At 45.4% G+C, this 27,673-nt stretch overlaps 1 protein-coding gene across 4 annotated transcripts; it reads left to right on the top strand.

Annotated features, from left to right (window-relative positions):
• The first annotated feature begins 5,983 nt into the window (after nucleotides 1-5,983).
• Nucleotides 5,984-27,568, top strand: LOC123243791 (signal transducer and activator of transcription 5A). 4 transcript variants are annotated; one of them, XM_044671886.1, is made up of 19 exons: nucleotides 5,984-6,111; nucleotides 6,834-6,990; nucleotides 8,247-8,336; nucleotides 9,721-9,895; nucleotides 11,105-11,235; nucleotides 11,709-11,860; nucleotides 12,378-12,533; nucleotides 13,124-13,303; nucleotides 13,715-13,802; nucleotides 13,934-14,056; nucleotides 18,667-18,759; nucleotides 19,430-19,636; nucleotides 20,695-20,789; nucleotides 20,953-21,083; nucleotides 21,800-21,950; nucleotides 24,097-24,116; nucleotides 24,980-25,031; nucleotides 25,608-25,715; nucleotides 26,959-27,568. In XM_044671886.1, exons 1-19 carry the CDS (start codon nucleotides 5,984-5,986, stop codon nucleotides 27,083-27,085), a joined length of 2,364 nt encoding a protein of 787 aa, XP_044527821.1. In that variant the 3' UTR covers nucleotides 27,086-27,568. The 4 variants fall into 4 exon arrangements, with proteins under 4 accessions (XP_044527821.1, XP_044527820.1, XP_044527822.1 ...); XM_044671885.1 differs by lacking the exon at nucleotides 24,097-24,116 and having other exon boundaries at nucleotides 21,800-21,955; XM_044671887.1 differs by lacking the exons at nucleotides 8,247-8,336; nucleotides 24,097-24,116 and having other exon boundaries at nucleotides 21,800-21,955.
• Nucleotides 27,569-27,673: the final 105 nt, after the last annotated feature.

Genomic DNA, 27,673 nt, shown 5'->3' with positions numbered 1-27,673 from the left:
CCCTGGGTATCCCATCCTCACCAGGCACCAGACTGGGATGCTCCCTCTCCAGCTACTTACACCAGCACTGCTACCCCAACCAGAGGAAGAATGGAGGGGACACTTAAGATAATAATTTCTTCCCATGATTCTCCCCACCAAGCCAAAAACACAGCAAACCTGGCCAGTGTTTACATGGTAGGATTGTATATAGGAATGGTGAATGAATTAGGGGCAAAGGGGAAAGCAGTGTAAAGGTTGGGACAGGCCTGGAATGGATAGCATCACACTCTGAAAGAGTAGAAAGAGTACAGGAGTGGGAGTCAGAGTGCCTGGCTATGTTACAATATCCATATAGGGTGGGACAGTTGGGTGGCTCAGTGGATTGAGAACCTCATTTAGAGATGGGAGGTCCTGGGTTCAAATTTGACCTCGGACACTTTCTAGCTATTTGAATTCTGGGCAAGTCACTTAACCCCTGCTGCCTATGCTTTATCATTCTTCAGTCTTAGAACCAATGAACAATTTAATTCTAAGATAGAAGGTAAGGTTGTTTGTTCGTTTTTAAATACCTGTAGGGCCTTAGATAAGTGACTTCATTTATCTGGGCTCTCCAGTTTTCTTATCCATAAAATGAGGCAGGAGGACTAGATGGCCTCTTAGATCCCTTCCAGCTCTAAATCTATAAGATGGGTCTATGGTTTAGAACTTTAGATTATTCAAGTAAAGGGAGATTCCTACAAAGGGAGAATTAAAATTAGAATTAGTACTGGTTCTATAGATATAATAATAATATTAACTAATAATGTTGCATGTTAAGATGTTCAAAGCAATTCACCAATATTATCTCGTTTGATCTTGGAAATAACCTTGTGGAAAATGACAGGTCTTAGCCTCCCTTCCCCCAACACCAATCCCTATTATTATCCTCATTTTTACCAGTAGGGAACTTGAGGCTGAGAAAAGCTAAGTGGCTTGGCCAAAGACACATAGCTAGTGTCTTATCTACTGCCTGTGGCTATTTGGAGAAAGTCTTAGCTGTAGGGTTCCAAAGGCCTCTGGTGTGGAGATTAGGTGTGGGGGTGTGGGGTGTAGGGGCAGTGTGATCCACCCAGCCCTGCCAGATTCAAGTCTTGGGCAATCCCAGGCCTTCCTCATCCTTAAACTCCCCTTTCTTCCTCTGTAGTTTAACCCCTGGGTAAATCTCTTCCAGACCCAATCTAGCCAAAATGTTTTGCAATTTTTGCAATGGAAAACAGAAAGATGAAAATCCCAAATTCTTCAGGCAATTTTATAGTGTTAGCTCCATATCTTACAAATGAGTCAGTCAATAAACACTGTCAGGCACTGTGCTAAATGCTGAAAGTTACCTCTAATTAACTAATTGTGCTAAGCATTTCCCTCTTCTCTCTAACCTTACTCTTACCACTCATCTCCACAACTGTCAACTCTCACCTGGCCTCTTGCCTTCCCTGAGGAGCCTCCATCATTCTACCCTCTTACCTGGGAAGTGCCCAATTACCCAGAAATCTGAGCAAAGAGTCAGAGATGAGGATAGGGAGAGACAGAGAAACAGGCTGAGACAGTACTACAGAGAGGCAAACAGGTGGAGACAAAGAAACAGAGAGCAGACTCAGAAGGAGAAATGAAGATGGGTTGAAAGCTTTGAGAATGATTTTCTATCTTTGGACACAAAGGGAGTCTCAATCCCCAGTCCAAACTGGGGAGCTGGGGTAGAGAGTGGGGCTGGGGGAGGTGGAGAAGAGAGGAAAGTGGGAACTCAGAGGGGAATTTGATTCAGACATCTGTCAAGAGCCAGACCTCTTTTGCTTGCCATCAGCTTGGAGCCAGCTTTCAGGAACCCAGGACTTCCTCCTCATTGAAATGTTCTATGGTAGGTGGGATCTGTGAGGCAGGGTAGTGGCCCGGGAAGAAGCCAGGAGTGGACTACTCCTAGAGGTGAGGTATTAAGGGTTCTAAGGCTGAGTAGGAAGGGGAGAGGAGGACCCAATAGCCCCAGAAATAAGAAGGGAGGAGGAGGACAACAGAGATCCCTTCCTAGTCCTACATACTTACTTGTGGATGAGAGATCTCCTAAAGGGAGCCAACTCTTTGGAAGGCAGAAGAAATAGGGATTGAAAGAGAGAGATTTCTCCCATTCTACCTCCCATGCCCCATCCCAAGTTCCTCAGAATTCTATTTAGAGAGAGTCAAGGGCATCAAACTCTAGTTCTGAGGGAACAGAACTAATTACTAATACTCCACCTCATCAAGCCTAGGCAATGAGAAGTGATGGAGAGTAAGAGGGCCTTGCCGGCTTCTCATCAACTCCAAGTCAAGCAGGGAATCAGTCTTTGGTGGGATATGGGTGGGTGGGGCAGTTTCCTTTGATCTTCTCTGTTCTTTCTCTTCCACACCATGTTTGCACCTCCACAGAGGGGTGTACATACTCCTACTTCAACAGTATCTTATAACTATAGCACACATGACAGTTTACAGAATTTTTTCCTTAAGAACTGATAGAGTCTGCAGATCAAACATACTGTTTTTCACTATTTTGTGTGAGTTTTTTTTGTTTTTGTTTTGTTTTGTTTTATGGGAGTCTTCTTCCACAGCATGTCCGAGGTGGAGATATGTTTTGCACAATCACACATATATAACCTGGATCAAGTTGCTTGCCATCTCAGGGAGAAGAGAGGGGAGGAAGGTAGGGAGAAAACTTAGAACTCAAAATTTTGGAAAACAAGTGTTAAAAATTGTCATTATAGGAGGCAGCTGGATGGCTCAGTGGATTGAGAGTCAGGCCTATAGACAGGAGGTCCTAAGTTCAAATCTGACCTCAGACACTTCCTAGCTGTGTGACCCTGGGCAAGTCACTTAACCCCCATTGACTAGCCCTTACTGCTCTTCTGCCTTGAAACCAATACACAGTATTGATTCTAAGATGGAAGGTGAGAGGTTTTTTTTAATTGTTATTACATGTAATTGGGAAAAATAAAATATATTAAGTAGAAAAGAAAAAATGTTTTCCTTACATCTGGCCTGTTAGATAAATGGTGTAAGTTTTATTATTCCCATTTTACAGCTGAGGAAAATGAAGCTCATTTTTTTTTATAAACAGAAGAGTAGTTAAATGACTTCCTCACAGTCACCTAGTTAAGTATTCAAGCTAGAAATTGTCCCTAGGTCACCTCCAAGTCCAGTGTTCTTTTCACTTTTCCTTTTCCCTTGTAATCCCTTTCCTTATTAATCTCACTAAGAGATCTAGCCCAAGGGAGTGGAAGTGGAAGGTAGTGAGGAGGAGGAGGAGGAGGAGGAGGAAGCAAGGGGTGGAGAAATAAGGAGGATGCATTATGACTTCTGATACTTAAAACTTTCCTTCTGAAATGAAGAGAATCAAGTGGGAGGGAGCGAGAGAGACAGCATGAGGTAGAGACAGAGACGGAAAGAAAAAGAATGGGCGACAAGGAAAGCATGATGAGAAAGGGAGAAAAGGGCAGAGAGGGAAATAAGAGAGGGAGGCAGAAGTGAATAGTTACCCCAGGACGGCTCAAAACCTTAGCCAAGCAGGGTTGGGGTGGGCAGTAGCTGCTCCTCCCTTTGGTCCTGCCAATGCCCAGTGGCTGGACAGTGGCCAGAGAAAAGGGAGGTCTGAAAAGAGAAGGGAAGCTGGGCAAAGGGAATGGAAGCCTTCCAAGTTGGCCTTACCCAACAGAATCCAAAAGTGGCCTCGAAATCAAGGCTGGAGATGGGGGTGGGAGGAGGGTCTGATGAGATGGTGGAGGCTTCCACCAGCTATTTGCTACCTGAGCTGGCAAGGCCTTTAGGAGTCTTGGCTGACGAGTCTGTTTTCAGCCTCTTGCTGAAGTTTTGACAGAACTCCGTCTCTGATGGCTAGGGGAAGGCAGCATAGTCTATTTACTGGAACATATAGACAATCCCTTACACAGTGGTTGATACCCTGATTACTTGGGTGTGCGTGGGGGATAATTAGGGTTCCTCTGTCTTCCCCACACCTTTCCTATTCTAGAAGCTGTGCCCTTAGGGGCCAGTGGGCGAAGTCCCTACGTACTTATTTGGAACTCCCAGAGTCTGATTCCCCCTGTGGCTCCCTAGGGCGGCTAGTCTGGGATTCCCCACTTTCCCCCGGTCACTCCTTTCGGCAGTTTTGTCGCTGCGTCTACCACCCACCCCCTCCGGGACACTCCCACAGGGGACGCCAGAGTTGGGACCTTGGGGCGGGGGCACAATTGGTGGGACAGCCCCGTATCTCCGCCCCACCTGGACTTCTCTGGGCTCCGGTGAAGAGAAGGCCCACGCTACAGAGCCAGTGATAGCAGCCACCGCTATTAGTACGGATAGTACGCCGGATAGTACGCGAGCTAAGGAGGGAGGGAGGCAGGGAGGGGAGCTGGCAAGAGCTTTGCGCTCTGTGTTTGGTCTGTTGGAGGCAGCTGACCTTTGAGGAGGAAATCGCTGCTCTCTGCTCCTTCCTGTAGTAGCAGCTCCAGCCGCAGCTGTTGTCGCCGGCCGAGGAGAGGAGAGCCCGAGCGCGGAAAGCCCGCGATCCGCTGCTGGGGGCCAGGAGGTGAGGGCAGTTGGCTAATGCGTCCAGAGCGCACGGCGCGGGTCTGGGCTGGGGCAAGGAGGGCTACTCTTCGGGCCGGGTGAAGAGGGCCCTCGCGGTTGCTGGAAAGAAGGCAAGGGGGCGCTCGTTTCATCTTCCGGCACCCGGGCATCTAAGGGCTCCAGTCAGGCTGCTCAGGGTCCCGAAAACTGATCCAAAGGCTTAGAGAGTTTTCCACAGTCCAGAGAGAGAGAGACAGCGTCTCGAGAGGGACGAGGCATGGAGATGGCACATGTCCTTGCCACTGGGGAGAGAAAGATGCCCAGGGTGGGATCAAAGGGGTTTGGAGGGTAGCTGCACCTCACCTCTGGCTTTCCTTATCTCTAGCCACGTGGGATCATCTCCCAGCAGGGTGGGGGACATTGGGTTGGGGAGGGGGGTCTCCGTTGGAATATCCCTACCCACGTTGGGCCTCAGAGGGACTGTCCCACCCCTCCCCAGCTGGGGACTCCTGGGGCTTAGCCACCTGGTTTCCCTTTCTGTTTCTAGCACTACTGCCTTTGGGGAAGCCCCGTTTAGGGGGCATAGGGAGAGGGTAGGCAGGGTAGAGAGACCTAGCCATCTGACCCTTGATATCTCACACCATCCTTCATTTCAGCCCCTGGCACTGGGAGATGCCAAGGTCTCTCACACACCCACTTCTCAGCCTGCTCCCCCACAACAACAACAAAAAAATATAGGGCCCAAGAAGCTCAGAATTATAGGATTTAGAGCTGAAAAAGACCTTAGAGAAAACCTAGTCTAAAAACCTCATAGTACAGAAAAGGAAACTAAGGTCTAGAGAAAGTGCCTAAAGTTACATAGAATGCAAAACAGTGGAATTTTAACTCAGATCCTCCATCTCTAAAACCAATGCTCTCTCCATTATACTACGCAATGGATGAAGAGATATTGGTAAAAAGGAAAGGGCAAGATACCCTCAGTATGTAGGTAAGAGTAGTCAGAGTTGGTGGACAGGAATGATAATGAGAATGGCATCCCCTTTCCTGATCCCTTACTTGGACTGTGTCCTGATCTCATCTGTCACCTGTGCTTTCTCACTCTCATCTTTTTCTTTATATCCCCAGATCCTGGAAGGGTGCCTTGTATAAAGTGATAGCTTATTAAGTACTGCTGAATTAAATTGAATCAAATTCACCCATTTAAAAAAAAAACCAACCCTTACTTTCTGTCTTAGAATTGGTACTAAGGCAAAAGAGCTTCAAGGGCCAGGCATTTGAGGTTAAGTGACTTGCCCAGAGTCACACAGCTGGGAAGTGTCTGAGGCCAAATTTGAGCCTTAGTTCCTCCCAACTCTAGGCCTGGTGCTCTATCCTCTATGCTACATAGCTGCCCTGAATTCCTCCAACTTTAATCTTCTCCTTCAGGGGTAAAGTCATGGCAGGCTGGATCCAGGCACAGCAACTTCAAGGGGATGCTCTCCGCCAGATGCAGGTCCTCTATGGACAACACTTCCCCATTGAAGTCCGTCACTATTTGGCTCAGTGGATTGAGAGTCAGGCCTGGTAAGTACATGCATCATCTATTCTCTCTTCTCCATTGGGAAGGACAGAGAAGGACTAGTCTCTTTCTCTAAATTTTTCAGATGGTCATCTCAAGCTTTAATCATGACTTTTTAGTTTTTGGCTTGAGTGTGTGCCCTCTCTCTCTCTCTCTCACTCTCTCACTCTCTCTCTCACGCTCTCTCTTTCTCTATCTCCCTCTTTATCTTTCTCTCCCTCTCTCTCAATGCTTGGTTTCTATGTGTGGCATGTCTGACTTGGTATCTTCCTATACTCTTTCTTTGTGGCTTGCTGTCTATAGTCCACCCCCTCCCTCCTTTTCAGGTTTGGGCTGTGCTCATATATGTTGTATATTTGACTGCCTCTCCATCTCTCCATCTTTCCATCTTTCCTGGTCTCTTTCTTAGTGGCATTGCTATCCATCTCTTTCAGGTTTTGTCTCTTTCTGCCCACTCTTTCTTTGTCTCTGCCCTGTGACTCTTAGAGGAAGGGGTGGTGTCTCTAGGAAAGGGGAAGAGGGAGCAGGAAGGGTAGTGGGAGTTTTTCTCTGATTCATTCTGAGCAGTTTAGAATGAAGTCTGTGGGCTCTTAGAAGACTAGAGCAGAGTCTTCAATTTATGAGAACTCATCCACAATTTCATTTGCCTCCAAGTCCTCTACTTTCTCCATAGGTGAGATGCTATATATGGTCCATTACCCTCCTTCTACTTCTCTTCCCGCTCTAGGAATTCCATTGACCTGGACAATCCCCAGGACAGTGTCCAAGCTGCCCAGCTCCTAGAGGGTTTAATCCAAGAGCTGCAAAAAAAGGCTGAACACCAAGTGGGCGAAGATGGGTTTTTACTGAAGATCAAACTAGGCCATTATGCAACTCAACTTCAGGTGAGTATGAAATCTAGGGCCATCTTCCTGGTACATTGTGTTCTTCTTTCTTCTTCCTAGCATCAAAACATTTGGTTTCTGGTCTTGGCCTTGCAAACTAACTCTGTGACCTTGAGCCAACTGCTAAACTTTTCTGTGTTTCCATTCATCCCTCCCACCTCTTCTTTGTGACTTGTATCCTAACTTGTTTTTCTTACGTTACAAGGTAGAAGGGTATTGTCTGAAGGAGGATGATAAATTAAACACCATCAAGGACATAAGATTTCCAGAGTTTACCACACTGGAGGAAGATTAAAGTCAAGGTGGCTAATTTAAGAAAAAAAAATAGGGGGCAGCTAGGTAGCTCAGTGGATTAAGAGTCAGGCCTAGAGACGGGAGGTCCTAGGTTCAAATCTGACCTCAGACACTTTCTAGCTGTGTGACCCTGGGCAAGTCACTTGACCCCCATTGCCTAGCCCTTACCACTCTTCTGCCTTGGAGCCAATACACAGTATTGACTCCAAGACTGAAGGTAAGAGTTTAAAAAAAATGACCAGATTATGGAATAGTAGGGAGAAGGAAGTGGCAAGCTCACCTACTAGAGGATCTTTTAAATAGGAGATTCCCATCTGGAATAGGGGTAATCTGCCTTCTGGATTTGAAGGCAAGAAGAAGACAAGATGTAGGATGTGGAGGTCCACTCCTATAGAAAATCGGATCTTGGAGTGATGGGAGTGAGAGAAAGGGAACAAATTTAATTTAAAACAGGTTAAGAACGAATAGAAATGACTCTGTGTGCCAAGGTTTGTCCTAGGCATGAACAATGAGGCAAGTGCTTGATAAGTATTTATTATTTTGAAAAAAATTTTTATGTAGAGATATGAGATATCCTACATATTTTATATAAATACATATCTATATCTATGTATAAGGACAAAGGGTCATTATGTAAATGAAATCCGCCAGTGTTGAAGGATGCAGAGTCAAAGAGAAATCCATTCCTTCCCTCTTTTAATCAATTTTTAATATAGGTGAAGGATCAAAGTCCATGGGGACTTTCTGAAAGAACCAAATGCTGCTTTAGGTTTGAAGGATATAAAGGCTACAAGTTAGTTGAAAGGAAGAGAGGGAATGTTCTGGAATAAGGAAAATGACAAAGAGTGAGAAATTTAAAGTTATCGGTTTAGGAAAAATGGGTCTAGTTGGAACGGGAGACCATGAATGGGAATCTTAATGGTAGAAAGGTTCATTTGGTGCTTGTTGTTTGATTCCTTCAGAGCACATATGACCGCTGCCCCATGGAGTTGGTCCGATGCATCCGCCACATATTATATAATGAACAGAGGCTGGTCCGAGAAGCTACCAATGTGAGTGCGCCAGGGAGCTCTTTGAGTGCATCCTCTCTCATCAAACTCTCTCTGTACATTGAGCGAATTTCACAAAAGATTGTTCCAAGGGCTACTGAGGGCATACAAAAGAAATAGGAAAGACGGTTCATGAATCCAGCTGGCTTATCATCTAGTAGGAGACATAGGATGCCCATGTGTCAGATGATGTGATTTTAATAATAAAACATCACAAAGAGAGGTTAATGAATACAGTTCAAAGACAGTGATAAATGCTGAGGCTAAAGGTTTGATGAGGCAGGGAAAAGTGTTTAGGGAAGAGATGCCATTCCTTTTGAAAAACATTTTAAAGTTTGTTCATATCTTCTGGTTTTGTATCACCTTCTTTCCTGAATATTTCCTACCCTTCCCCTCTCCCCCCCCCCCCCATACTCCTCTTTCTTGTGGGCCATCCCTTGGAAGAGAGAAAGGGCAAGTCAGTCAGTCAGTCAGTCAACAATCATTTATGAAGCAGTTACTATGTTCCAGGCACTGTGCTAAGTGCTGGTGATAAAAAGAAAGAAAAATAGCCCACAGTTCCTGCTCCCAGGGAGTTCATGCTCTAATGGGAAAAGGAAAAAGGCAATTTAGCCAAACTAATCAAGGCTAACTATATCTGATAGCACAGAAAAATATTACGTTCTCCTATTCCCTCATCTCACATCTCCTCTGGGAGAAGCTGCCATCCCTGCGCAGATTTGATGTAATAGCAGTAAGAATTAGGCGTTGGTTGTGAATGATTATAATCTATGAGGGATGAGGATGATGCTGGTTTGAGAGAGACTGAGGACTCCAAGTCTTCTTCCTCTAGGGTCCTATCAGTTAGAAGTGGGCTGAATGATAAGCTGGTTGATAAAGAGCAGAATGTCTTGATGGGAATAAATCACTGGGTGGTTGGTGCTATGGAAACCTGGTGATATTAGCCTTGAAAGTCAATGGGTGTGTGGGGAGGAGGGGAGCTGAAATCTCTAGGGAGAATGCCATCTAGATGGCTAGAACACATTATTCCATAGCAAGAGAGAAGCAGCTGAGTGATTCAGCCAGGTGGGGTCTGCCTGCATAGTCCAGAAGGAGGAGTGTTCATTGTCCATGAAAGTCCCCAAAGGGAATAACCCCTCTCCTTAGGCCCTCTAGGGAGCCCACGGAGCATTTCCTCCGGGAAGACTAGGCATGAAATAAATAGACTCCTTTTTCCTTTCTGGGGCCCCAATGGTAGGTGTCCCAGCCTTCTGGCTTTAGGCTTGGAGTCCGTGGAGTGTTCCCCGGAGAACCTGTGGCTTTGTCTGAGGCTCCCCTCAGGGCTCCCCAGACTGAGCTGGCCATCTGAACCTGCTGCCTCTCTCCTTGCCCTTCCCTCTGTGTGCAGTGTAGTTCTCCAGCTGGGAACCTGGCTGATGCTATGTCCCAGAAACACCTGCAGATCAACCAGACCTTTGAGGAGCTGCGACTGGTCACTCAGGACACAGAGAATGAGCTGAAGAAGCTACAGCAGACTCAGGAGTATTTCATCATCCAGTACCAGGAGAGTCTCAGAAACCAGGGTGAGGCCAGTGGGACTCAAGGTGGGCCAGGAAGCACAAAGAGAGGTCAGGCTGGAGAGCAAAATGGGGCTCTTGGTCTGGGGCATCAGCCTTTGGCTGGAGCCATCAGGGAGTCCCCATCCCTGATCAAGTCAGAACCCACTGGCAAAGGTGCTAAATAAGAAGGAAGAGACATGATCTCTATCCTCCCATAGATCCCAGACCAATAGGGAAATAGGTTCCTCTCTCAGAAAGCTCCCGATCTGAGTACGGTACCTAGCCACAGCTGTGGGCACATTGGATGCACTAAGAACATGCCAACTCAGTCCCTCTCCCCCCCCTCCCCCCATACACACACACACAGGACAGAACTTGTGAGTGATCCTTAGAATATAAACAATCTCAGGGTCTACCCAACAGTGACAGTGGGGATTGATGGAATTTTACTCTTCGTGGGAGGGCTTGTTTCTAGAAGCCTTCCAGGTGGGAGGTGTCTGTCAAGCAGCTCAGCTTGACAGGGGATAGCGTCTGCCTTGTGTCCAGGATGCAGTGATCTTCAGAACAGAAGAACCAGGCTAGGGGCTGTGTATGGAAGAAACCAGTTGTGGAGCTCCAGGAGCTCCCTCTCCTGGTGTTCCAGAAGCCATCTGTCTTAGGCTGGAGCCTGGCCTTGTCCCAGAGGGAGCAAGATGGACTTTGCTGTCAGAAATGCCAACCCAAGTGCATGTGCTGGTGGGAGGCAGCCTGAGCATGAGCACCCTCTCTCCATGTGAAGCTGTCCTGAGACCAGACAACTTCCCCTCCCTTTGCACCTTCCGTGGGAACATGGGATTCTTGTGCCTCTCTTTTTCCTTTCAACCACACACATGTTCTCCGTTCCTCATCATATTCCTCCTGTGAGAGGAGCTGTCATCCCCAGGCAGAAGGGAGGGAGTGTGGAGCTAGAATCGGGCCCTGATTGCCCATTGTTGTATTTGAGGGGAAAGGAAGACCTCATGCCTCCATCATCTGGAGGCACTGGGGAATGACTGAATAAGAGGCTGGTTGAAGCTGAGAGGAGAGTCAAACTTTGAGAGGGAGTCTCTCTTTTCTTTGGGGGGAGGGGGCGGGTAGAGAGTATCCCCTCTCCGTGGGCCTTGCTGTCTCCCAGTCAGATGGTGCTTGGGTCCCTGAAGCTTCCTATGTGGAGACTAAAGGAGGGTGTTGTGGTGTGTTCCTTTCCCCCCACAGCTCAGTTTTCCCAGCTGTCACAGTTGAGTCCCCAGGAACGCTTGACAAGGGAAACAGCACTTCAACAGAAGCAGGTGTCCCTGGAGGCCTGGCTGCAGCGTGAGGCCCAGACTCTCCAGCAGTACCGAGTGGTGAGCTCCTTCCTTTCCACTCTTTCCTGGGCACAATTGATGGGGGGTGGGGGGGGGAGGGTCAGGGGTGTCCTCAGATGGGCAACAGTGTCCTGATCTCTTTTGTCAGGGAGCCAAAGCAAAGAGCCAGGCAGGGTGGCTACAATGGATTCCTTTCTCTGTGGGGAATCTGGTCTGGGGAAATTGGGACAAGGGAAGCATGGAAGCCATTTGAGAAAAGAAGACCTTCCCTGTCAGTTTGCCATATTAAACGGGGCAGCAGAAGGCTCTCTTCTGAGCCTTTCAAGACCTTTGCCTCTTGCAGTCAGAGGACCTGGGTTCTAGTCCCAGCTCTGCCACTTCCTTCTACTCCCTGTGGGGACTTGAGATTGACCTCTGTGGACTTATTTCCTCCTTGGTCAAATGAGTGGTTAGACTAGAAGATGTGGAAGGCCCCTGCCAGCTCTGAATCTCTGACCCACTGGTGTTGGCAGGAGCTGGCAGAGAAACACCAGAAGACCCTTCAGCTGCTCAGGAAGCAGCAAACCATCATTCTGGATGATGAGCTGATCCAGTGGAAGAGGCGGCAGCAGCTGGCAGGGAATGGAGGGCCCCCAGAGGGCAGCCTGGATGTCCTGCAGTCTTGGTATGTGAGGGAGGGAACTTTGGGTGGGTGGGGCTGTTGAGACAAGGCTTTTGGCCTTGGGGGTCAGCTTTCAGGGCTAGTTCTGGTGAATTGGGGAGCTCTCTTCCAGACTGAAGGGCAAGGGATGGTGACTAAAACCAGACACTCTTCTCCCCCAGCCCAATTCTGCTGTAAGTTCCCTTGGTCCCTTCCCATGGTGAGAGAGGAAGTCCTATAGTCCTATATCTCTCCCTAGACCAGTTAGGGATCAGTCTGTATCCTGGGCAATTAAAAAAAACCCAGACCCTTATCTTCTGCCTTAGTATCAGTTCTAAGACAGAAGAGTGTCAAGGGCTAAGCAATTGGGGTTAAGGGACTTACCCAGGGTCACACAGCTAGGAAGTGTCTGAAGTCAGCTTTGAACCTGGGTCCTCCTGACTCTAGGCCTGGCACTCTGTCCACTGTGCTAGTTAGCTGCCTTCATCCTGTGCAGTTTAATCTATTGCCTTTGTGTTGCCCCGTGGGCTCCCACACCCAGGTGTGAGAAGTTGGCAGAGATCATCTGGCAGAATCGGCAGCAGATCAGGCGGGCAGAGCATCTCTGCCAGCAGTTACCCATTCCTGGACCTGTAGAGGAGATGTTGACTGAGCTCAATGCCACCATCACAGATATCATCTCCGCACTGGTGACCAGGTAACTGCTGCTTCTGGGGCCATTTCCAGCCCTGGGGAGCAAAGGAAGGTTCTGGGGATCACTGAGATTGTGACATCTGCCTCTCCTGCCTTGGGCTCTTCATCTTTCCCTTGGCCTCTTGCTCCTCAAGCTGCTCTAGACTGAGCTTCCCTGGTTCTCACTCCCAACAGGCAGAGAGACAGTGTGCTGGAGAGAGCCTGAAGTCTCTGCTTCTGAGAGAATGTCCTCCTCCCCACACCTTCCCTTGTTCCCCCATTCCAGTGGTCCCCAGCTCCTTTTGACCTCCTACCTTAGGTCTCCCTTCCTCTCCCTCTCACCTTCTTACTCTCAGTATTCTTCTTTTGGGTCAAAGCAGGGTCACTCATCTTTTACAGCTACAGTCTTGTTGAGGAGACCCACCCATACCTAGAAGTGTAAAGGGCCCAAGGCCATCCTTCCAGCCCCTAGTTGGTTGCCCTCCAAAGCACAAGAAGCACATCTAGTGATTCTCTCCAGTGATCTAGAGGCATCTAGTGATGTCTCATGGGAAGGGATGATGTCATCTGGCATCAGCTGCATCCTGGATGTCTGGTCATTTCTCTTCCCTGCAGCACCTTCATCATTGAGAAGCAGCCCCCTCAGGTCCTGAAGACGCAGACCAAGTTTGCAGCTACAGTGCGTCTCCTGGTGGGTGGGAAGTTGAATGTGCACATGAACCCCCCTCAAGTGAAGGCCACCATCATCAGTGAGCAGCAGGCCAAGTCTTTACTGAAGAATGAGAACACTCGAAAGTAAGGATCCCTTTCCTTCCTCTGTGCTGCTTCCACACAAGATGCCTGAGTCATTTTTAGCAGTACCCCTCGCTTAAGTGGGATTCTTTCCTTCCTCCATCACCTTCTTCCCTTCCCTTATTGTTCCCCCACCTCCTGCGGTGTGCCAACTATCAGAAAGTTTCCAATGTGGTGAGGTAAATACAGTCCCTGATCTCAAGGAGTCCCCAGCATATGTGATGAGTTAGACATCAAACAGAAATCAAGCTTTTGGTAGGCATTAGTTCTGGATGGGGTCTTTTCTCCAGGACAGCTGAGTCATCTGAGATAGCTTCTTGGAGAAACGAAATCTGGATCTAGAGTTGTCAGGAGAGAGGACACCAGAGGATAGTGGAGGCTTAATCTTGGTTTAGACATCTCTTTGTCTTGCAGTGAGTGCAGTGGAGAGATCTTGAATAATTGCTGCGTGATGGAGTATCACCAGGCAACGGGCACCCTCAGTGCCCACTTCAGGAATATGGTAAGATTGCAGCTCGTCAGAGAAGGTTGTTGGGGGAGAAGATTTGGGTCTCATGAGTAGAGGCCAGGTCAGAATGAGGCTGAGCAGGGAACTTCTCATCCCTTTTCGTATGTGATCTCTTGCCTCCACAGTCGCTGAAGAGGATCAAACGGGCTGACAGGCGGGGTGCTGAGTCAGTGACGGAGGAGAAATTCACAGTCCTGTTCGAGTCTCAGTTCAGCATTGGGGGAAATGAGCTTGTGTTTCAAGTTAAGGTAAGAACGAGCGGACTCTTCATCAGAAAGGGAGGGATGTGCAGAGAAAGATGAGGATCCAAGTGTTTCCCCTGTCCCTAGGCTCATTGGTACAGGACTGTCCTTACTGGTGGACGTGAAAGTCATGCCCCACATGGGGGTTGGGACAGAGTTGGTGAAAGGGAGGAGACATTCAGGTGGAGGCCAGTCCCTTTTAGGGCCCTTCAAGGCCAGGACTCGTCAAGCTTCAAGCCCTTTATAAGTGTCAGGCCACCCTGGGAGCTTCTGGCTTCTAGCTTCAAGAGAGAAGATGGAAGAAGCCAACACCTCTAGGGGTTTGAAGGAAAAAACTCTGGGAAAACATGAGAGGAGCTGGCCATCTTCATCGTGTTCCTATTCCCAGTTTGCTACTTTAGACTGAGAGCAAAGACCCTCCCTTTTGGTTGAACTGAATTAACTCATTCCCAGTGGGAGAGCTCCTTTACTTTGTATTGTCTGGCATATATTCTCCTATGTATACTGCATGGGCAGGGGGCCTTGAGTCAAGAGTGACATAAGTATAAAGGTGATTTATCAGCCAGAAGTCACACAGCTAGCCACACTATGCTGACATAAGAATGTCAGGAGTCCCCTGCTGCCGCCATCATCATCATCATCATCATCATCATCACTATCACGACAGTAATAACAACAATTCTATAAACTTCAGCCTTTAGTCTGTATGGTGAGGGGCAAGGAGCCAAGAAAAAGAAAGACAGCCAGAATGGTGGACCCAATAATCAAGACATTGACAAGCATTTTTTTCAAACCCTTACCTTCTGGCTTAGAATTGTAAGAGCTAGGCAATTGGGGTTAAGTGACTTGCTTAGGGTCACACAGTTAGGAAGCAGCTGAGGCCACATTTGAAGCCAGGTCCTCTTGACTCCAGGCCTGGCACTTTGTCCATTGTGCTACCTACCAGTCCTTACTTATATAAGATTCTTATATAATATATAATTTTAATATATATATTTAATCTTATATAATATGAGATCCTTAAAAATGCTTGAAGGGCCGGTAGGCAGCACTATGGGTCAGGCATTGTGCTAGGTTCTAGGAATTCAAAGAAAAAAAAAATTAAAACAGTCCCTGCCCTTAAGGAGTATATATTCTACTTGAGAAAAAAGGGTAAGTAAATAAGGTCATAGTAAGCTAGGTGGAGTAGTACCAAGCCTGAATCAGGAAGATTCATCTTCTTGAATTCAAATCTAGTCTTTGATACTTTCTAGCTGTATGACCCTGGGCAAGTCACTTCATCTTGTGTGTCTCCATTTCCTCATATGTAAAATGAGTGAGGGGAGGAAATGGCAAACCACTTCACTATCTTTTCCAAGAAAACCCCAAATGGGGTCACGAAAAGTTAGACACAACTGAAAAGTGATGGGACAACAAACGTATACAATATTTGTTGGGGGGCACCAGTAGACATTGGGATCAGGAAGGCTTCCTATATGAGGTAGAACTTGAGCTGAGTTTGTAAAAGGAATAAGGGATTCTAAGAAGCAGAAATGAGATGGGAGTACATTCCAGGATTGGGGGATATAGCCAGGGCAAAGGTGCAGAGAGAAGAGATGAGTGTTATGTGTAAGGAACAACAAAGAAGGCCAGTTTTCCTGGATCAGAGTGTGGGAATAAATGAATGAAAAAGCATTTCTTCAACCCTAGCTATGTGTCAAGCATTGTGCTAAGCACTGAGGCAACAAAAAGAAAAAATGAAGCAATTGCTTTCGGTGAGCTCATGTTCAAATCAGGGAATGTAACATGTAAAGGATTTAGTGGACCTTTGGTTGCCATGATAAGTTAAGTGTTAGTTTAGTTGGAAGGGAAATAATTATAAGTTTTTAAAGTAGTTTGGGTTTAGGTTGTGAAAGCCTTTTAAAAAGCTAAACAGAGCTTATATTTCATCCTAAAAGCAATAGAGAAAGTGATGATCAGCATGATTTGAGAAAAAACTGGAAAGAACTATATGAACTGGTACAGATTGAAATAAGGAGAACATTGTCCACAGTAACAGCAATAGGGTACAGTGATCAATTGTGATAGACTTAGATATCTCAGCAATACAGTGATTCGGGACAATTCTGAAGAACCTATGACAAAGAATTCAGTCTACCTCCAGAGAAAGAACTAATGGAATCTGAATGCAGATGGAAGCAAAGGATCTTTCATTTTATTTTATTCGTGTGTGTGTGTGTGTGTGTGTGTTTTCATTTCGAGGTTTTGGTTTTATATAAGTATTCTCTCACAACATGACCAATATGGAAATATGTTCTACATAATCATACATGTATATAACTCAAATCAAGCTGCTTGCTATGGGAGGGGTGGAGGTGAAGGGAGAGAGGGTGACAACTTGGACCTTATAATTTCAGAAAAAAATGTATGTTAAAAATGTTCAGTACATGTAAATTGGAAAAATAAAATATTAAATCTGAAAAAAGCAAAGGCAATAGGGAGCCACTATAATTCATTGAGTAGAGGAGTGACATGGTTCAACAGAGGCTGTAAGAAATTCACCTTGACATCTGGTTGGAGGATGGATTGGACAGAAGAGAAATATGAGACAAGGAGACCAATTAGGAGGCTCTTTCAATAGTACAATTTGGTAGATGAGAGCCTGACCAAGGTGGTAGCCAGGGAAATAGAAAGGGGATAGATGTGAGACATTATGGAGATAGAAAAGACCAGATTTGACAACTGATTGGATATGAAGGCTGAGGGATATCTGGAATCAAGGACAACAACTCCAAGATTTCAAACTTGGGTGACTGGAAGAATGGTGATACCCTCAACAGAAATTGTGATGTTCAGAAGGCAGGTGAATTTTTAAAATAATATTTTATTTTTCTCCCAATTACATGTAATAATAATTTTTAACATACATTTTCCAAAATCTTGAGATCCAAATTTTTTACCTCCTTTCTTTTCCTGCCTCTTCTCTGAGTTGGTAAGCAGTTTGATCTAGGTTATACATATATGATCATGCAAACATATTTCCATTTTGGTCATATTGTGAAAGAAGACTCATATAAAAAAACAAAAAAACATAGGGGGCAGCTGGGTAGCTCAGTGGATTGAGAGCCAGGCCTAGAGACAGGAGGTCCTAGGTTCAAATCCGGCCTCAGACACTTCCCAGCTGTGTGACCCTGGGCAAGTCACTTGGCCCCCATTGCCTACCCTTACCAATCTTCCACCTATAAGTCAATACACAGAAGTTAAGGGTTTAAAATTAAAAAAAACATACACACACAAAAATAACTTGAAAAATAGTATGATTTGATTTGCATTCAGTTTTCATCAGTTCTTTCTCTGGAGGCAGATGGCATTTTTATCATAAGTCTTTCAGAACTGACTTGGATCATTGTATTGCTGAAAACAGCTAGGTCTGTGTTGGTGAACCTATGGCATGCATGCCAGAAGAAGCTGATTCCCCCCACCCCACAAGCACCTAATGACATTTCTCTCATCACCTGTCCCTCCACCCAGCAATGGGAGACCTTCCTCCCTCCCCTGTCTGAGGTAAGGTGAGAGGCTCACATGTGGTGTGAGGGTTGCAGTTTGGGCACTCGGTCTCCAAAAGGTTCACCATCACTGAGCTACGTCATTCATAGTTGATCATATACATTATTGTTGTTACAGTGTACAGTGTTCTCTGGGTTCTGCTCTCTTCACTCAGGCAGGTGAATTTTGGGGAAAAGGTAATGGGTTTTGTTTTGGATATGTCAAGTTTGAGATGACTAAAGTTCATCCATTTTGAAATATCCAGTTGTGGGGGATGATCATTTAGATCTCAGAAGACAGACTAGGTTTGGTTATAGAGATTTGGTAATCATCTGCATAGAGGCAATCATTAAACCCAGAACATAGGTTTAACAGCTAACATTTATATAGTATATTAAGGCTTGAAAAATATCAACTTTTATTGTTGTTCAGTTGTTTCAGTATTATCCAACTCTTCATAATTGCACTTGGAGTTTTCTTGGCAAAGATACTAGAGTGTTTGCCATTTCCTTCTCCAGCTCATTTTTTAAACTTCCCTTCCATTTTAGAGTCAATACTGTGTATTGGTCCTAAGGACAGAAGAGCAGTAAAGGCTAGGCAATGGGGGTTAAGTGACTTGCCCAGGGTCACACAGCTAGGAAGTGCCTGAGGCCAGATTTAAACTTGGGACAATGAGTCTTTTTTACTTCAGATCCCATTCTCTATTCACTGTGCCACCTAGCTTTCCTGTACAGTATCTCGGTTGTGTTTGTCACAAAAATCCAGGGGGCATAGGTGTTATTTTTAACTCTGTTTTGCAGATAAGAAAACTAAGGCTTAGGGAGGGTCAAGTGCTTTACTCAGGATAATACCGCTACTAACTAAGTGGTGGAATTTGAACCCTGTCTAAGCCTTGGAATTGTATGTGTTGCAGGAGAAAGACTTAGTCTCCAGTCTATGCTTGAAATTATTCAGCCAGGAGCCCAGAAGGGGCATTTCTGTGGGGGAATTTGGGACCCTCACTTCTGGTTTGCGGAGCCTTGATTTGAGATGCAAAGTGGATCCTATACTCCATTCCCTTCCCCAAGCCTTTGCTCTTTTCCCTCCTGCAGACTCTATCCCTTCCAGTGGTGGTCATTGTTCACGGGAGCCAGGACCACAATGCCACAGCAACGGTGCTATGGGACAATGCATTCGCTGAACCTGTGAGTGAACCCTTTTCTGTGACCCATCCTGGAGTGCCAGGCTTCAGGACTCTTCAGAGTGTCATTCATTATTGCCTGCACCCAGGACCAGAGCTTGGAAGGTTGGGAGGATAACTAGACTTGAGATCTGAGGAGTCAACAGTGATAGCTCCCAATTTCTGTCCATTTCTCCTCTCCTGGGGCTGGTGTCTGTCTCTGACTTGCCCCCCCTCCCTTTTTTTTTTTTAACTTTTACTTTCTGACTTAAAATTGATACTAGGAGGACAGCTTGGTGGCTCAATGAATTGAGAACCAGGCTTGGAGAGGGGAAGTTTGGGTTTAAATGTGGCTTCAGACACTTCCTAGCTGTGTGACCCTGGGCAAGTCATTTAACTCCCATTGCCTAGCCCTTACCATTCTTTTGCCTTGGAACCAATACCTAGTATTGATTCTAAGAAGGAAGGTAAGAGAGTTGTTTTTTTTTGGGGGGGAAGGGTGCGAATCAATTCTAGGTATTAGTTCCAAGGCAGAAGAGCAGTAAGGATTGTGCAGTAGAGGTTAAGTGACTTGCCCAGGGTCACACAGGAAGTATCTGAGGCTACATTCGAACCCAGGCCAGGCTTGCTATTCACTGTGCTGTCTAGTTGCCTCTCTGACTTGCTCTTCAACTCTGTTATTTTCCCTCCTCCAGGGCCGGGTGCCATTTGCTGTACCTGACAAAGTATTGTGGCCCCAGCTGTGTGAGGCTCTCAACATGAAGTTCAAGGCAGAAGTCCAAAGCAACCGAGGCCTGACAAAGGAGAACTTGGTGTTCTTGGCTCAAAAACTGTTCAACAGCAGCAGCAACAACATGGAAGACTACAACAACATGGCCATCTCTTGGTCCCAGTTCAACAGGGTGAGGGGAATGGGGGAGGGGGTCACACAACTGTATGGCCAGAGCCAGTTGACCCTGTCCCTCTCTACCACCTGGCGCCAAACAGACAGCTTCCTTATCTGCCCTCGGCCAACCCACCTTGACACCTGTCCTGGAACATCACTTTCTCAAGGTGTGATTGATGAGCCGAGGGAGAAAACTGGACATACAGCAATCACCTAATTGGCCTGTACCAGAATTTGGAAGAAAATAGACAGAAGGCCTTTAAAAAAAAAAGCAGGCAGGGGCAGCTGGGTAGCTCAGTGGAGTGAGAGTCAGGCCTAGAGACAGGAGGTCCTAGGTTCAAATCTGGCCTCAGACACTTCCCAGCTGTGTGACCCTGGGCAGGTCACTTGACCCCCATTGCCCACCCTTACCAATCTTCCATCTATAAGACAATACACCGAAGTACAAGGGTTTAAAAAAAAAAGCAGGCAATATGAATAATATGAATTTTAAAAAACCTCTTGCTTTCTGTCTTAGTAACAACTCTAAGACCGAAAGGCAAGGTCTAAGCAAAAGGAGTTAAGTGACTTGGCCAGGGTCACATAGCTAGGAAATGTCTGAGGCCACATTTGAACCCAGGGTCTTCCAATTTCAGACCTGGCTCTCTATTCACTGTACTACCTAGCTGTTCCCAGGCTATATAATCTTAAAAGAAAGTCATGAATTTGAATTTGAGGAAACCTGAAGGAAATGTATTTATACTCTTCCCTAGTCCCTAGATCTCACTCTCCTCTTATTCCTCAGACTCTTGCCCTATTGGATATGTGTGTGTGTGTGTGTATGTGTGTGTAAGCACCAGTGTATCCTGAAGGAAGAAAGCAATACCCTTGTATGTGGTGGTGGTGGGGTTCCTGAATCTTAGCTGATAGGAGATGGAATTCAGAAATTTGGAGCAGGTTTGTTTCATTGAACAAGGAGGAGACACTCACTAGTAGACTGTTATCCTCTGCTTCTTGATCTAGGTAAAGCTATTCTGAGAAAGAATCTTAACTCAAGTGTCTTTGGGTTTTTTTGGGGGGGTATGGGTTTTCCAGGAGAACTTACCAGGCTGGAATTACACATTCTGGCAGTGGTTTGATGGGGTGATGGACGTGCTGAGGAAACATCACAAGCCCCATTGGAATGATGGGTGAGGAACTATGGCATGGCACAGCACTAGGGCATTGGGGGCGGTAGGGATGGAACTGGACTGGGGTCTGGCGATGGAATTTTGGGAGCAAGCAGAGAAGTTAGATATAACATGCTCTGAGCAGGGGCTGAGAAGATCCCCCATAATGTTCCTCATCCTTTAGGGCTATCTTGGGTTTCGTGAACAAGCAGCAGGCTCATGACCTGCTTATCAACAAACCTGATGGGACCTTTCTGCTTCGATTCAGTGACTCTGAAATTGGAGGGATCACCATTGCCTGGAAGTTTGACTCCCGTGAGTTCCCAGGCCCCCAGCATTACAAGCCTTTCAACTTTCTCTCCTGTCCCTCTACCTTTCCTTTCCTTGACAACTCTCTGGCTCTCTTTCCTCCACCCTCCACCTTGCTTGCCCTCTTTAGCATTACCCTTCCAGGATCTTTAATTAGGAGACTCTTAAAGAGACATCAACTGGGCTTCACACTTAGGGAAGGGAATTGATCAAAAGTAGATTCCCTTCCTACCATTTTATCAAATGGGCAACTTAATTCAAATAATTTCTTCAGCCTTGCAGACAGCTAGATACCTGGAAAATTTTTTTAAAAATTAGACTGTCCATCTTGGCACAAAGCTGATGTGGCCTCTTTCATTATGCTAGGGAAACTAAGTGGTAGTCAGCCTAGTAAAGTACTGCTTTCTCAGAAAGTTCTCGTTAATAATAATAATAGCATTTACATAGTTTTTTATGGTTTGAAGAACACTTTACAAACACTATCTTATTTGATCCTTGTGAGACAGATGCTATTATCATCCCCATTTACAGATGAGGAAATTGAGGTAGAGGTCAATTGACTTATCCACGGTCACATACCAAGTATCAGGGACAGGAATTGAACTTGTCTTCCTAACTTCAAATCCCATGCTTTACTCACTATGCCATCTAGTTTTCTGTCCTCCTTTCTCCTCTGTAACTCTTAGGGTATTCTGATAGGCATGCTGTGTCTTTTCCCACAGCGGATCGGAACCTATGGAACCTGAAGCCATTCACGACAAAGGATTTCTCCATCCGATCCTTGGCTGACCGCCTGGGAGACTTAAATTATCTCATCTATGTGTTCCCCGACCGACCCAAGGATGAAGTTTTCTCCAAGTATTACACTCCTGTGCTTGGTGAGTTCTCTTTCAGACATAGGACTTTTTCTCTTATCGAGATAGGGGTTCAAGTTGTCCATGCTTAGGAGGAAGGGTGGTATTACAGGGGAATGATAAAATCTATATGATCAGATCCATAGATGTTCACCTGTGTATTGAGCAAAAAAATGAAATGACCGAGGAAACAAAGGTTTGATCTTTTGGGCATATCAATTTATTAAGCAATGCATGCCAGTTGCCTAACAAATCGGGACCAAGCCCCTTTCTTAGTTTAGGACTGGACCTTAAATACAAGGGAAGACAGACTTTTATCCAATAAAATAATCAAATATGGCCAATTAATTAAAAATAAACAATACAACTTTGGAAATCTGGATTCTAATTGGAGGAAAGACTACGGACTTTCCAGGTTGGGAGGGGAGGAGCAAACAGGTAAAATTCCTTGAATTCAGGAAAAGAGGTGTCCCCCTTTCCCAAGTGTCTGTCAACAATCAAAGGAACATGGAAGCAATAACTGATTGATCAGTAGGGGGTTAGTTTTCAGATAAGACATATAGGTTACTTGACATGTACAATTATGAGAAAACTTGTATCAGTCTTAGGATCTGACTATATTTCTGGTCAACATAATCTAAATTCTTGGCTATGGGTCTCTAAACAGCAGATACAAGTGGTCCAGTTTCCCAGCCTTGAAGGGCTAGTTTCAAACAATGCAATACATATGCAAAGATCGACCATGTACTAGGGCATAGAAGTATTGCAAATAAATGCGGAAAAGCAGAAATAATAAATGCAACTTTTTCAGATCATAATGCAGTAAAAATTATAATTAACAAGGGTCCATGAAAAGGCAAATTTAAAATTAATTGGAAACTAAATAATCTAATTCTTCAAAACTGGTGGGTCAAAAAAAGAAATCCTAGAAACAATTATGTATTTTATTAAAGAGAATGACAATGAGGAGACAACATATCAAAATCTATGTGATACAGCCAAAGCAGTATTCAGGGGAAAATTTCTATCTCTGAGTGCCTATAGCAACAAAATCAAGAGGTAGGAGATCAATGAATTGGGCTTACAATTTAAAAAATTAGGAAAGGAACAAATTAAAAACCCCCAGATAAAAACTAAATTGGAAATCCTAAAAATTAAAGGAGAAATTAGTAAAATTGAAAGTAAAAGAACTACTGAACTAATAAATAAGACTAGGAGCTGGTACTTTGAAAAAACAAATAAAATAGATAAAGTACTGGTTATCTAACAAAAAAAGAAAGAAAGAAGAGAATCAAATAATGCTATAAGGTTTTCTCCCAATTCTTGTAATTGAATAAACTTTTCTCACAGAACAGAATTTGGCCTAGGATCATAATTGAATAGAAAGGGAACTAAGCTAGCTCCAGAACTGAGTCACAAGATAGAGTCAGTGTGGTTCACTCAGTTCCCATAATTAACCACTTGTCCTAATCCCCTCAATTTTCCTCACATCTACCAACCTCATTTGAAACTTTTCCTTCCTAAGAACTTTCCCCAGAAGGAATGCTTGCAAGTAGCAGAATAAGCTGGTTAATATTCCCTCTTGTCTCCAAATCAGTTTGTGGAACAGGAGAGCAAATATATGGCAGAGTGAAAATAGAATTTTACAAACAGGGCCCTTACTGATTTTAATTTATAAGCAAACAATAACTAATAAACTTTTTAAGTACACAGGAAGTCAGGAAGGAAAAAGGCATAGAACAAATCAGTGGCTCCTGTCTTCATTTAATTAACATTCCTAACTTGGCTCTTATTAAAATGCACATAGTTTGGAGTTTGAGTTTATTTGATAGTTCATTCCTTATTTAGTTTGCAAATTCATATTTGTTGAAATTATTAAGTCTAGATTTTTTAAAAATACCATCTTTTTTTATTTAAAAAATCTTTTTTTTTAAGGAGGAAAGCAAGGAAAGATTTGACAAGATCTAAATTTAGTTCTGGAATGGACCTTAGAGATCATTTGCTACAACCCCCTCATTTAACAGATGAGGAAATGAGGCCCACAAGCATTAAGTGACTTGCCCAGGATCACACATCTAGCCAGTGTCTTAGGTGGGATTCAAACTCAGAACTTTCTACTCCAAATTATACAGAGAATAAATAAATGAGACAGTATTTGAACCAAGACCCTCTCCATCCAAATCCAGTGCTCTTTCTCACTAGATGGATGCATTTTATTTATAGCTGGATAGTTTTTTTTTCTTTCAATCACATGGAGAAACAATTTTTGACAGTTGTTTTCTGATATTTTACAACTTAGATTCTCTTTCTCCTCCTCCTCCACTTCTGACATGTGGTAAATAGTCTGGCATAGGTTATACCGGTGCTTTCATGCAATAAATATTTCCATATTATAGCTGGATAATTTTTAAACTGCATTATCAATCCATCAACAAGTACTTCACATTTTTCCTAGGCTCCTGCTGCCTTGGGAACAAATTACACTGAGAGGAACAGCATAAATGATTTGATAGATAGCACATTAGAAGAGGGGGTTGGCACTTAACTGCTCTTAACCTCAGCTTCCTTATCTGTAAAATGGGGATAATAATAGCTTCTACTTAGGCAGCTAGGTATAGCAGTGGATAGAGCATCTCACCTGAAGTCAGGAAGACCTAAGTTCAAATCCAGCCTCAGACATGTCCTAGTTGTGTGACCCTGGGCAAGTCACTTCACCCAGTTCATCTCAATTTCCTCATCTGTAAAATGAGCCGGAGAAGGAAATGTCAAACCACTTCAGTATCTTTGCCAAGAAAACTCCAAATGGGGTAACAGTCAGACACAACTGAAAATGACTGAATGACAACAAACAACAGCAGCTACTAATCAGGGTTGCTTTGAGATAATGAAATAATATATGTACTCTGCTTTTGCAGACCAATACTGCTATGTACATGTTACGTATCATCATTTTTATTTTATAATATTATATTTATTTCCATCTACCACCACCCCCATCTTGAGATCTACCAGAGATGTCAATCTCCTTCTCCTTTCTCCCCTTGGTAGGTAAAGCTGTGGATGGATATGTGAAACCACAGATCAAGCAGGTGGTCCCAGAGTAAGTGTCTGGCTTCTGTCAGTATTTATGTTTGGATTTTCTTCATTTCCATTTGGTTTCCCTTATCCACAACTCTCTCTCCCCACCCCCATCCAAACACATAACCCATAAACCCTTTCCCAGACTCAGATGCTGCTGAGTGATATTGGGTAAGATCTTGCATTCTGTCCTGATTCAGTAACACCCTCAGTTCGCTGTTCCCGTTCCCTGAGCCTTCAGAGCAGAGAGGGTGCTTCCTCTTTCTCCCCACAAAAACAGTTTCCTCAGGAAAAGTGACTATATGGCCTCCTGACATGCTTCAGACTCAATGAGTCATCGTTCATTAAAGAGCTGAGCCCAGGGGAGCTTCCCAAGGGATGGGAGCCAAGGGTGAAAGGGCAGATCTGGGCTTTTCTGATGATCTAGCCCAGGCAGCCTCATTGGGCAGTTGTGACAGGCCACACAGATGCTTAGCAAGTATGTTTCCCTCCAAGTCCAAGCCTTAGAACCACAAAGTGGGAAGGGGCTCTGGTGTCCTCTCAAGTCAGTCTTCCAAAAAGATGGGATCAAAGATTCTGTTTTTCCTTCTTCCTCCAGGTTCATCAGTGCATCTGCAGATTCTTCAGGGGGCAGTGCCACATTCATGGATCAGGCCCCATCCCCAGCTGTGTGCTCCCAGTCTCATTATAACATGTATCCCCAGAAGTAGGTTGCACTCGCATAGAAAGTGGAGGGTGGTAACTGTGTGGAGCTGGTCTCAGATGGGTTTCCCTATTGGGCCAGGTTTTATTAGTTTTAAGAGTAGGTCGAGAGAGCAACGAGGTGGCTCAGTAGATTGAGAATCAGTCCTGGAGATGGGAGATTCTGGGTTCAGAATTTGGTCTCAGATACTTTCAAGCTGGGTGACCCTGGGCAAGTCACTTAACCCCCATTGTCTAGCCCTTACTGCCCTTCTGCCTTGGAACTAATACATAGTCTTGATTCTAAGATGGAAGGTAAAGGCTTAAAAAACAAATAAAAGAGTAAGTTGGTGGTTTGGATCCAGAATCACAGTGTGGGAAGGGACCAAGAATACCTTCTATATCCTCCTAGACTATTGGCCATGCACCCTTTGTTGGAAGGCCTCTGTCTAGCAAAATGGAATCAGTATTTCCAGATCCAGGTTTAGCTCTAATTGTCCAGCTCTGCTGTAATTTCCAGAACCCCTAGGTGAGGTCTTTACCTTCTTTTGGTGACACAGACCCCTTTGGCAGTCTGGTGAAGCCTTTGGACCCCATCTCAGAATAATTTTCTTTAAACCCTTACCTTCTGTTTGAGAATTGATACCAAGTATTGGTTCTAAGGTGGAAGAGTGGTAAGGGTTGGGCATTGGGGGTTAAGTGATATAGCTAAGAAGTGTTTGAAGTCAAATTCGAACCTAGGACCTCCCATCTCTAGGTCTGGCTCTCTATCCACTGAGCCACCTAGCTGTCCCTCAGAATAATGTTTTTAAATGCACAAAGGAAACCAAAGGTTAGTGAAAATGAATGTGTAAGTTCCCCCCACCCCATCCTGTGTATAGACCCCCCCAGATTTGTGTCTGCAGACTCCTTGAAGGGTGTTGAGGGGGGCATCTGTGGATCCCAGGCTACCTAGGTATACAGCCCTGGACTCCCACTTCCCCTCAAGTATAGTAGAAAAACCTGGTGGTTACTGAGGGAGGAGAGAAAGGGATGGAGTCTCATTGCCCTTTCCACTGAGTGCTCCCAGAGACCCTTCCTGGAGGCTCAGCCGTGTGGAGCACATTAAGCCAGAATCCCCTGGGTCCTTGGGCAGTTGGCCTCGTGCAGGGAGAGGGGAAGAGGCTGCCGACCTTGGGTGTGCCCCAGGAACACGTCGTGAGGTGGTCCGGGGTGGGGAATCCACTTTTTTCCTCTGGACTCTCAAGGCTTCCCTTTTATCCCACCAGCCCTGACTCTGTCCTTGACCCTGATGAGGATTTTGACCTGGACGAAACCATGGACGTAGCGAGACACGTTGAAGAACTCTTAAGCCGACCAATGGACAGTCAGTGGATCCCTCACACCCAGTCATGACTCCCGACCCCTCCAGTCCATGTCTCATGGCCCTGCTCCCTCTCCTCACTGGTAGATGGGTGTTAAATTCCACTCGTCCTCTGTGTTTGGAGACAATACTCATAACTCCAAGTGTTGATGGTTGCTGGGACTTCAGCATTTCTGTGTCTGTGATGCCAGTGAGGTGGGTGGCTTTGCACCCTAGTGGCTTCTTCCCCCTACTGTCTAGTGTTTGCCGGCATCTTCAGGGCCTTGGGGACCGTCACTCCTTCCTCTTGTCTAAAAGCCAGTCCATAAGCTTTGATTGTGGAGAGGGAGAGAAGGGGGTGGGGTAGGAAATGTTCTCTTTCTCTCCTTTGCCTAAATAGCAGCTGTGGGTGGGGCAGGAGGGACTGTCTGAGTTCTCTGGGCGTGAGGCAGGACATAATTGGCCCATATACCAGTTGGGTAGTCTGAGTGGTTCCCCAAATGTACATGTGTGTCTACATGTCCACTTGTCCTGGCTCTCTCTCTCTCTCCCCTCTCTCTCTCTCTCTCTCTCTCTCTCTCTCTCTCTCTCACACACACACACACACACACACACACACATGTCTAGATGCACGCAGACAT

Source organism: Gracilinanus agilis, chromosome 4, assembly GCF_016433145.1.
Source record: "Gracilinanus agilis isolate LMUSP501 chromosome 4, AgileGrace, whole genome shotgun sequence".
Classification (NCBI taxonomy): Eukaryota; Metazoa; Chordata; class Mammalia; order Didelphimorphia; family Didelphidae; genus Gracilinanus; species Gracilinanus agilis.
Note: the sequence above shows the minus strand (reverse complement) of the source record. Positions and strands in the feature narration are given on the sequence as shown.